The 12200-nt window shown below is 46.1% G+C and overlaps 1 protein-coding gene across 4 annotated transcripts in view; it reads right to left on the bottom strand.

Annotated features, from left to right (window-relative positions):
• The window catches only part of FAM124A (family with sequence similarity 124 member A), a 119332-nt gene that overhangs the window by 77085 nt on the left and 30047 nt on the right, over positions 1-12200 (bottom strand). For all 4 annotated transcript variants that reach the window (XM_086329173.1, XM_086329175.1, XM_086329176.1 and 1 more), the window contains exon 3: positions 245-978. In XM_086329173.1, coding sequence (XP_086185299.1) covers positions 245-978 — 734 coding nt within the window. The remainder of the gene's footprint in view (positions 1-244; positions 979-12200) is intronic.

Genomic DNA, 12200 nt, shown 5'->3' with positions numbered 1-12200 from the left:
GAGGGATCAGCTATTGCTGGCCTGGGGCACATGACCTTGGCAGCAAAGTGAAAACCATTTAATTAGAGGACAACTTGACTTGGTCTTCAAGCCAAAAAGAGGGTCACTGATCCCTCCTTTTTCTTAACTCCTTGTTTCTTAACAGGTACTTGCTAGGGTTTCAGGAAAAGCCATTTCACTTGTTTCTCTGTTATCATCAAAGGGAGACAGACACAGGGAGACAGACGGACATTCCCCCAGGTACCTGCAGAAGGATCTTGTTGCCGTCATGGTCCTCTGTCTGCCAGCGCCCCTCACTGATGGGGCTGCAAGGGTTGGGCAAGAGCGGCACCAGCTCGCCGATGTCCCTGACCCGGAACTCCAGCACGGAGGAGTCGGTGGGGACCGGGGTCTGGTCACAGGGCAGTCTCTTGAGGGAAAACTGGATGTCCATGTCCAGATTGGAGAAAATGGGGAAGATGCAGAAGTCCGCTTTCTTCTGGCTGGGGCTCCGCTTGAGGATCAGCTCGTAGAACTTGAGGATGTCGGCGTAGTTGTCATGGCGACAGTAGATGGTGAAGCGCACTATCTCCTTGCCGTAGTGCACCGGCCGGATGGCCCAGAGCGGCGTCCCCGGGGCCAGCGTGAAGAAGTCCTGGCTGCAGGGCAGGTAGGGCAGGAACTTGCCAGGCACGCGCTCCGTGTGGTGGTGGCGCCAGGGCGGCCGCTGCAGCGTGCGGTGCAGCTGCAGGATCGGCTCCTCGCCGTATTCCTCCTGCAGGAAGAGCACCACCGCCAGCGCCGGCTGTGCCGCCTTGGGGACCCTCCTCCGCCGGCGGCACGCCCGCCTTTCCGAGACCCTGAACAGCGGGAGGTCCGGGTGGATCCATGCCAAGACCTTGTCGATGGCCTCCTGCAGGGGGCGGGATTCCCCTGGGTCCGCGATGATGTGGATGCTGACCAGGAAAGGGTCCTGCGCCTCCTCGATGGAGTACTCACCTAGCGACACACACAAAGAAACCCCAGAGAACACATGGTGACTACTTCATGAAGGTGGCCCGCGGTGACATGCAAGGTCTTGGCAGAAACAGAAGCTCCATTTGAACTGACTCCTTGATCTTATGAAATCCTGAACCCAAGTTCACGTGCAAATAGGAGTGTTGGGGCACCCAGCTGCCTGCCAATGCAGGAGACATAGGAGACTGGGGTTTCATCCCTGGGTCGGGAAGATCCCTGGAGGAGGGAATGGCAACCCACTCCAGTATTCTTGCCTGGAGACTGCCGTGGACAGAGGAGCCTGGTGGGCTACAGTCCATACGTGGCCAAGAGTTGGACACACGACTGAAGGGACATAGCTGGGCATACACAACAGCAGCCCCAAACTCAAGAACTATTACCCTGGTTCCCAAGCTGCATGGTATTAGGACGACCTTGGTGTGGTACTGCAGCAGGTTGAACGTATCTTCCATTGAACAACACAGTTAAGTCTCCATGCATTTGGAAAGGATACCAGGGCCCTTAGGGAAGAGCTGTACATTAAGCATTAGGTGTACAACATTTCCTTCCCAGGTGGTGCTAAAATACAGAACCTGCCTGCCATTGCAGGAGACATGAGAGACATGGGTTCGATCCCTGGGTTGGGAAGATCCATTTATACCATTTAGAATTTCCTAGGGTTACTGTAGTGCCTTCCCCCACAAATGTTCCCTATAAGCACTCCTTTGGTGTGCTTATTTCGTTGGCTTATTCATCACTTTGCTCATTCATTTAACATTTATGGAACCCTTTCTTCACCAGGTACTTCCTCTAATGGACACATCAAGCCCTGGCTGGTGAGGCATCCTGCTGGACTGTCATGCTGGTGGGGTGGCCAGGAGGTGATCGTCTTGCTGCTGGAGACACAGGGAAGAACAATCCGGGGGGAGGGGGTGAACCCCACGTTCTGTCAGAGCTTCCTAGGCCTGTGGTTTGGGGTGGGGTGAGGCATAGTTGGACCATCACTGCCCGTGTCATGCTGCCTTTTGAACCCCTCCTTGGGCCACATCCACCCAGAAGCCCGCACATCCCGAGTGGGTCAGTTCCCCTCCCCATGTCCTCTGGCAGAACATCGGATAACAAGTGTGAAGTTGATATTTACCTTGGCAACCTTCTCCCATGGGGTGAAAAGTTTGCTGGCCACCCTACTTAAGGAATGTTCAGCATATTTTATCAGATAACCTGATAAAAACCCTATTCTTATTTACAATGGCTCTCTTTTAAGTTGTATGACCATCCAAGGGAAATCAAGGAAAATTTAAGTCTATTGTGACTTGGAGGGCAAGATTCATCTAGCATCTAGATCTGTCTCCACATATATGCCTCGCAGTGTCCACTAGGGTGTTAGGCACAGGGCCATCGTGCCGTCAGTAACGTTTGAGAAGAATGATGTCCTTGTAGGAACCATCATTTCAATCGGTTCACATGATGAAAGGTGATTTTTTGGTAGTTAAACAAGACATTTCAAGTGGGTTGACAGGTACATTTCATCACAGGCACCAATGATAACATGGTCTTAATTTTCCTGGAGCAAAACCTGTCTGAATTTTCATTGGAACCCTGACTCTTAAATCTCTCACTTGGGAACATTTGTGTGTGAGAGCTCAGTCATGTCCAACTCTTTGTGACCCCATGGACTGTAGCCAACCAGGCTCTTCTGTCCATGGGATTTCCCAGGCAAGAATACTGGAATGGGTTGTCATTTCCTTCTTCAGGGGATGTTCCCAGCCCAGGGATTGAACCTGCTTTTCCTGCATTGGCAGGTAGATTCTTTACCACTGCACCACTTGGGAAACCCATTTCAGGAACATTTAGCTCAGTCTGTTGTTGCCTCTTTCTCCTTCACTCATTCATCCACGTGTTTCTTGAGCTATCGCTATGTACCAGGCACTGGGAGACAAGGAAGCTGGCTCCATGACTACTACACAGTCCATTACTATAGACTCTGGCATGACTAGTGCCCCCTTAGAGTGTATGACCTGCACAGCCACAGGCAGCAGCCGTAAAGAACCATGAGCCACAAATGAGACCCTCATAACTTAGCTGGGCAACACCAACATAAAAGATTAAAATTCAATCTGACATAAATCTATAGGAGATATGGTACAGGAGCATCTTCGATGCGGGAGGATTCTAAAGTCACAATGACATAAACATTTACTATAGACGATCTACCACTGAAGGTCCCTTGAATTTCCAAGATGGAACTAGAAGGTCCTGACTTGCAACAAGACCACACAGCCAGATAGATATTCCTTTGGTTGACTAGTAAATGAAATAAAGGCTTGCAGCATGGCTGTTATAAGAGTCTTGCATCATTTAAACACTAGACCCCTGCTCAGTAGGCTGTGTATTTCATCTACAAGAGGCTTCTGGAACCGAAGGATGACTAATGTAACAACAAAGTGAAGTCTCCGTACTCCCACGATCATGGAGTTGAATGGTGGGTGGAATTATTTAAGCTCTCTCTCTCTCTCTGGTTGAACATGTATTCCCAAACTGATACGAGTTAAGTATGAGCATGATGCAATTTCAATTTACTATCATACCACAAAGGAAGGAGCAATTTTTTCTTCACAGGGCCTCTGAGAAGGCTTTCTGGAAGAGGCTCCAGGTGAATTGGGTTTTGATGGGTCAACAACATCTCACAATAACCCCAAATGCGGGAGAGATCACTGCAGGAAGAGGGAAGACTGTTTACGAAGGCACAGATCAGTATGAAAAACAAGCACATTTGGAAGTGGGTGGTGAGTAACTCTGAAACACGGCAACAGATGCAGAAGGAAAAATGGACTGGAGCCAAGTTGTACAGGGCTTCAGCTCAATTTGGGATAAGGGGGCAGTGGAAAGTTTTAATAAAGGGATGTTGGAATCAAGTCAGCGGAGGTTGGCTGCAGGCAAAGTAAGAAGTTAGAAAATGAGTGATGAGTCTAGTAAGAGATAACAAGGATGTGGGAAATTACATTATTGGCCCTGGTTCTTTCTTCTCTCTTGTCACCTTTCTCTCTGCCATGTGGCTTTACACTTCCTTCCACTAAATGGTTAAAGTGCATTCCCCCACCCTTTGACTTTGAATGAGACCACATGGCTAGCTTTGGCCAACGGAAACACACAACAGTAGCGTGTGTTTTGGCTTGCCTTCCTGTGCCTCTGACATTTCCACAAGAAGAACACGCTTGGGCCAGCCCACTGGAGCCAGAAGGGAGGATGAGAGCCATGTGGAGCAGACCCAGCCTAGCTGAGCCTAGTCTCCATCAGCCAGGACCGGACACCCAAAGACATGTGGTAAGAGCCACCCAACTAAGCTTGGTCTGGATCAGCTGACTCAAGCCACTGTTTGGGGATTGTTGTTACACAGCGATACTTACAGCTGCAGGCAGAGTCAGTGGGTATACAGAGGAGACATAGTCTTAGGCTATTCAGGAAGCACAGGGAGTCCAGGGCCTGGGGACAGGGGCAGGAAAAGCAGGAGAGGAGTTGACCTTGACGTTTCTGGCATAAGCAACTTGTCTGATATTGATATTTAACTGAGATAGAAAACAGAGGAAGAATGGCAGGTTTGTGGGGAAAGATGAGCTCTCCTTTGGCCAGGCTGGCTTGAGATGCCCCAGTGACTTCCAGGAGGGATGTGTTGTTGGCAGTGGACCTGCGCGTTGCTGAGGTGATGGGCTGAACTCAAGGATGGACCAGTTACTGTTAGGCCGCATTCACTTTCATGCAGTTACTTCTTAAGTGTGTGACCATATTGAAAGAGTTGGATGCGACTTAGTGATCAAACACCAAGATATTGATTTGAACCGGTGAAAATTCACCTGGACGGCTTTAAAAACAAGCAGAATTCATGGGTGATTCTGGTCCTTTTCTTTGCATGCTCTTTCTGCTCACCTGGCTACTTTCTGTTTCACTGAACATGAGCACCACTATCAACAGAAGTGCAGCTGATGCAAAAGTAGTGAAAACACAGACCAATGACATTTCCCACCGGTCAGGAGCGTCACCGGTGGCAAGAGACACCACAGTCACCAGCGATGCCCATTTCACTTTTCCATGGTATCCTCATCACCCACCACTGGAGATACATGATTCACTAAACAGTAATGGATGCTCACTATAAATGGAAAAGAAGGGCTTTGAATAATTTGGGAATGAAGACACTCACTTGAGAAGATTATTAATGGTTTCTATGAGGGAAAGAAAGACACATGGGGTAGGAAGAGTGTTTGGGAAAAGAAGTCATCAGAGCATCAGACAGTCCCAATAAGATCCTGACCCCATCACACTCAGGGTGTGCAGGCGGCCACGGGTGTGGGGTGAAGTTGTTGGCTAACACACAAATGACATTTGGCGTGGGCTGGCATCTTCTCAACATTCTATATGTATGAACTCACAGAATCCTCATAAACAACCCCAAAAGGAGGAGGTGCGACTCTCGTCCTCATTTTATTATTATTTTAAAAATTTATTTATTTTAATGGGAGGCTAATTACTTTACAATATTGTGATGGTTTTGCCATACATTGACATGAATCAGCCATGGGTACATGTGTCCCCATCCTGAATCCCCCACCTACCTCCCTCCCCATCCCATCCCTCTGGGTTGTCCCAGAGCACCAGCTTTGAGTGCCCTGCTTTATGCATTGAACTTGCACTGGTCATCTGTTTTACATATGGAAATATACATGTTTCAATGCTATTCTCTCATATCATCCCACTCTCACCTTCTCCCACATAGTCCAAAAGTCTGTTCTTTACATCTGTGTCTTTTTTGCTATCTTGCGTATAGGGTCATTGTTACTGCCTTTCTAAATTCTATATATATGTGTTAGTACACTGTATTGGTGTTTCTCTTTCTGACTTACTTCACTCTGTATAATAGGTTCCAGTTTCATCCCCCTCATTAGAACTGACTCAAATGCATTCTTTTTGTTAGCTGAGAAATATTCCATTGTGTATAGTACCTAGACTGTGTGGATCACAACAAACTGTAGAAAATTCTTAAAGAGATGGGAATACCAGACCACCTGACCTGCCTCTTGAGATATCTGTATGCAGGTCAGGAAGCAACAGTTAGAACTGGACATGGAACAACAAATTGGTTCCTAATAGGGAAAGGAGTATGTCAAGGCTGTATACTGTCACCCTGCTTATTTAACTTATATGCAGAGTACATCATGTGAAATGCTGGGCTGGAAGAAGCACAAGCTGGAATCAAGATTGCCGGGAGAAATATCAATAACCTCAGAAATGCAGATGACATCACCCTTATGAAGAACTAAAAAGCCTCTTGATGAAAGTGAAAGAGGAGAGTGAAAAAGTTGGCTTAAAGCTCAACATTCAGAAAATGAAGATCATGGCATCTGGTCCCATCATTTCATGGCAAATAGATGGGGAAACAGTGAAAACAGTGACAGATTTTATATTTTTGGGCTCCAAAATCACTGCAGATGGTGACTGCAGCCATGAAATTTAAAGACACTTGCTCCTTGGAAGAAAAGTTATGACCAACATAGACAGGGTATTAAAAAGCAGAGCTATTACTTTGCCAACAAAGGTCCATCTAGTCAAGACTATGGTTTTTCCAGTGGTCATGTATGGATGTGAGGGTTGGACTATAAAGAAAGCTGAGTGCTGAAGAATTGATACTTTTGAACTGTGGTGTTGGAGAAGACTCTTGAAGGAGATCCAACCAGTCCATTCTAAAGGAGATCAGTCCTGAGTGTTCACTGGAAGGACTAATGTTGAAGCTGAAACTCCAATACTTTGGCCACCTGATGTGAAGAACTGACTCATTTGAAAAGACCCTGATGCTGGAAAAGATTGAAGGCAGGAGGAGAAGGGGACAACAGAGGATGAGATGGTTGGATGACATCACTGACACGATGGCATTACTATAGACATGAGTTTGAGCAAGCTGAGAGTTGGTGATGGACAGGAAAGCCTGGTGTGCTGCAGTCCATGGGGTTGCAAAGAGTCAGACACAACTGAGCAACTGAACTGATATGTACCACAACTTTCTTGTCTGTTCATCTGCTGATGGGCATCTAGGTTGCTTCCATGTCCTAGCTATTGTAAACAGTGCTGCAATGAACATTGGGGTATATGTGTCTCTTTCAATTCTGGTTTCCTTGGTGTGTATGCCCAGCAGTGGGATTGCTGGGTCATATGGCAATTCTATTTCCAGTTTTTTAAGGAATCTCCACACTGTTCTTCACAGTGGCTGTGCTAGTGTGCATTCCCACCAACAGTGTAAGAGGGTTCTCTTTTCTCTACACCCTCTCCAGCATTTATTGTTTGTAGACTTTTTGATAGCAGCCATTGTGACTGGCGTGAGATGGTACATCATTGTGGTTTTGATTTGCATTTCTCTGATAATGAGTGATGCTGACGCCTTTTCATGTGTTTGTTAGCCATCTATATGTCTTCTTTGGAGAAATGTCTGTTTAGTTCTTTGGCCTATTTTTTGATTGGGTCATTTATTTTTCTGGTATTGAGCTGCATGAGCTGCTTGTGTATTTTGGAGATTAATTCCTTGTCAGTTGTTTTGCTATTATTTTCTCCCATTCTGAAGGCTGACTTTTCACGTTGCTTGTAGTTTCCTTTGTTGTGCAACAGCTTTTAAGTTTAATTAGGTCCCATTTGTTTGTTTTCATTTCCATTACTCTGGGAGGTGGGTCATAGAGGATCTTGCTGTGATTTATGTCAGAGTGTTCTGCCTATGTTTTCCTCTAAGAGTTTTATAGTTTCTGGTCTTACATTTAGATCTTTAATCCATTTTGAGATTACTTTTGTGTATGGTGTTAGGAAATTAGATCTAGTTTCATTCTTTTACAGGTGGTTGACCAGTTTTCCCAGCACCACTTGTTAAAGAGATTGTCTTTTCTCCATTGTATATTCTTGCCTCCTTTGTCAAAGATAAGGTGTCTGTACATGCATGGATATATCTCTGGGCTTTCTATTTTGTTCCACTGATCTATATTTCTGTCTTTGTACTGGTATCATACTGTCTTGATGACTGTAGCTTTGTAGTATAGCCTGAAGTCAGGCAGGTTGATTCCTCCAGTTCCATTGTTCTTTCTCAAGATTGCTTTGGCTATTCAAGGTTTTGTGTGTTTCTACACAAATTGTGAAATTATTTGTTCTAGTTGGGTTAAAAGTACCATTGGTAGGTAGCTTGATAGGGATTGTGTTGGATCTATAGATTGCTTTGGGTAGTATACTCATTTTCACTATATTGATTCTTGCAACCCACAAACACGGTATATTTCTCCATCTATTTGTGTCATCTTTGATTTCTTACATCAGTGTTTTATAGTTTTCTATATATAGGTCTTTTGTTTCTTTAGGTAAATTTATTCCTAAGTATCTTATTCTTTTTGTTGCAATGGTGAATGGGACTGTTTCCTTAATTTCTCTTTCTGTTTTCTCATTGTTAGTATATAGGAATGCAAAGGATTTCTGTGTTTTAATTTTATATCCTGCAACTTTACTATATTCATTGATTAGCTCTAGTAATTTTCTGGTGGTGTCTTTAGGATTTTCTATGTAGAGGATCATGTCATCTGCAAACAGTGAGAGTTTTACTTCTTTTCCCATCTGGATTTCATTTCTTTTTTTTCCTCTGATTGCTGTGGCTAGGACTTCCAAAACTATGTCAAATAGTAGTGGTGAGAGTGGGCATTTTAAAATTTAATATTATTTTATTTTTAATTGAAGGATAATTGCTTAACTATATTCTGTTGTTGCTGCCATATATCAACATGAATCAGCCATAGGTATACATATGTCCCCTCTCTCTTAAGCCTCCATTCCCACCTCCCAATCCATTCCACCCCTCTAGGTTGTCACAGAGCACTGGTTTGAGCTGAGTCAAATGGCAAATTCCCACTGGCGATCTATTTTACATACGCCAGTGTATATGTTCCCATGCTCCTCTCTCAATTCATCCCACCCACCCCTTTCCTCACTGGGTCCACAAGTCTGTTCTATATGTCTGCATCTCCATTGCTGCCCTGCAAACAGGTTCGTAAGTAACATCTTTCTAGATTCTATTTATATGTGTTAATATATATTTGCCTTTTTTCCTTCTGATCTACTTCACTCTGTATATGGGCTCTAGGTCCATCTACCTCATTAGAACTGACTCAAATGCATTCCTTTTTATAGCTGAGTAATATTCCATTATGTATATGTAACCACAACTTCTTTATCCAGTCATCTGTTAATGGGCATCTAGGTGGTTTCCATGTCCTGTGTGTGTGTGCGCACATGTGCACTCAGTTGTGTCTGACTCTTTGCAACCCCATGGACTATAGCCCACCAGGCTCCTCTGTCCATGGAATTTTGCAGGCAAGAATACTGGAGTGGGTTGCTGTTCCCTTCTCCAGGGGATCTTCCCAACCCAGGATTGACTGTGTCTCCTGCATCTCCTGTATTGGCAGGTGGATTCTTTACCACTGTGCCACCTGGGAAGTCCTTCCATAACCTAGCTATTATAAATAGTGCTGCAATGAACACTGGGGTAGGTGTGTCTTTTTCAATTATGATTTCCTCAGGGTATATGCTCAGTAGTGGGACTGCTGGGTCATATGGTAGTTTTATTCCTTTTTTTTTTTTTTACGGAATCTCCATACTGTTTTCCATAGTGGTTATTATCAATTTGAATTCCCACCAACAGTCCTAGAGCAGGAAGCTGAGGCACAAAGAGGTGGAGGAACCTGCCAAGGGCACAGAGGCAGGGAGTGAGCGGGCAGGCACGTGGCTGTGGCATCTGAGGTCTGTGGGTGCTGTCCTCTCCGAGGTTTTGCAAAAGGACTCGCTTCCCAGCTGAAGGGGCAGCTGTCACTCTCCAGCCCTTTCTGGCCGCGCTGCCGCCACTTCCCTCTCCTGCTCTCCTGCCTGCTCCTCGGCCCCAGTCCTAGCTTTATTTTGTGGCCACACATTTACATCTCTTCCTTCTGGCCCTGGGTCTCTGAGGGAGAATGCCCCAGAAACCACCTCCCTGAGGGCATATCCCCCAGTCTCTACATCTGAGTACTGTCTTCAAGGGGAACTGGATCAAGCCAGCACTGCAGGTGGGCGTGACAGGCACAGAAAAGCAGAACAGCAACACTGGGAAAGCAGCCGGTATGAGAGGGGGAAGGTAACTTCTGAGTCTCCAAGACAGAGTTGTCAGGGTGCCCAGCGTTGGGCCACCTCTACCAGCAGCACAAAGGTTTCCTGGGGAGCAGTAACAAAGGCCAGGCTGAAGCCTGCATGCCTGAGTGACTGTTTACAGCTCTGCAAAAAGGGCAAGATGCCCAGCCTCAGAGCAGGGAACAGGGCTGAAAGGCATTCCACCAAGCCCGGCTCGCCCGGGCGGTGCAGGATGTAACCCCAATCGACCAAGCAACGAGGATGGAGACCGTGAAACATAGAGACATCAGCAGCCAGTATCCTGTCCCCAAGAAGAGTCAGGGGAATGAGTGCTGATTTTAGGACACTCTGGCTGTTGCCAGCCTGTGCCCACTGCATGTGACCCTTAAATAAACAGGCTCCAAGGGGGACAGAACACAGCTCCAAACCACCATCGGGCACTGGGGTTACACACGCCCCAGAGAGAACCTGCCTCCATGGAGCTAGATAGAAAACCAAGTATTGGAGGGGCAGGAGAGAAAATGTGAATAATTAATTGCCATGAAAGGCCTCTCCGCCTCCCTGGAGGAGCAGGGACGACATCACTGTGGGATATGCCTTTATCATATCTATTACACGGCCTCTCAAAGGCCCTCAGAGAGCACCTGTTCAGAGAGGGAAGGACACAGACCCAAGAGGCCAATCTCCCCGCCAGGGCTGGAGAGAGATCAGAGCTGTTCACCAAGCTTTCCAACTGGCTTGTGCTTCCCAAGAGGATGAGGAAGATTCCTTCCCGTGTGATTATATACCATTAGATTTTCCTTGGAGAATGTATAACACTGTAAGCAACTGTAAGTAAAGCACTGCACCAGGTCAGGCCTTTTATGAGGCAGAAAGAGTATTATTAACTTGAGGATTTGTTCCCTTTACCCCAGTATTTCACTCTCTTGTATACTCCCCTGTTTTTGTCTTGTTAAGTGTAACAGAAAATAACTTACACGATAACAATCAGGTATTGTGTTCTTATTGTTTGTCAGACACTATCTTAAAAGCCTCAAATCTCTCATTTAAGCTTTACTTGGGTTTGATCCCTGGGTCAGAAAGATTCCTTGGAGAAGGAACCTGCTCCAGTTTTCTTGCCTGGGAAATCCCACGGACAGAGGAGCCTGGCGGGCTACAGTCCATGGGGTTGCAAGAGTGGGACACAACTTAGCAACTAAACCAACCAACCAATTTTTAAAGCACCACCATGATAAAGGTGAGGCAGGAGGTAGAGGTTCCCCAACACCCACCTCCCAGCTATGGGGTAAAGCAATTGGAGATTCATTCCCTGTGGATCAAAACTCAAAGACAGGGGCAGGATCTTTAAGGGAGGAGGCTGGGCCCTGCCCAGACCACATGTTTCTTTTCTCGAAGTCAGGAGACCTTCCTGACCACACATGAGCAGAAAAGGCTCCCTGGAAGCCAAAGGGAAGTGATGCCAAGGGATGTTCTCCACCCATACGCCTCTTCAGTAAAATCCATCTTGGCTAAGAGATGTGTGTGCACACATGGGAGGATCCTGAGATATACAGATATGAACTGTGAACCAGGCAAATAAAAATGACCAGCCAAAGGAAACCCAGAGGAAATACCCCATAAAAGTAATTCAGACTGCCACGAGTTCAGCGACTCTCTCTCCCTGAGTCTGCCTGTGTGTCTATTCACATGTACTGTATTCTTTTCCCTCTTAATACTTTACTAGCTTCACTACTTTCTGTCTTTGTGGGAGTTTGTTCCTGCAAAGCCAAAGGGCCAGGGCCCTTGTCACTGACCACTGGTCTAGTGGCTAGGATGAGGTGCCGTCACCACTGCGAACTGGCCTCAATCTCTAGCTGGGAACCCAAGCCCCAAGATCAAAGGTATATCATTTCTCTCCATCTTGCAGGTGAAATGTTAACTGACTTGCCAAAGGCCATTAGGCTGAGGAAGAACTGGATCTCTATGTTCCTCAACATGTGCTTCTTCTTGCCCCTTTTAGTTTTCAAAAAAAATTTTTTTGAGGGATTGCATACCATATGGCTTGTGGGATCTTA

The sequence above is a fragment of the Bos grunniens genome, chromosome 12, assembly GCF_055505025.1.
Source record: "Bos grunniens cultivar Pamir isolate PY7600 chromosome 12, Bosgru_T2T1.0, whole genome shotgun sequence".
NCBI lineage: Eukaryota > Metazoa > Chordata > Mammalia > Artiodactyla > Bovidae > Bos > Bos grunniens.
This window is presented reverse-complemented; position numbering and strand designations above follow the sequence as displayed.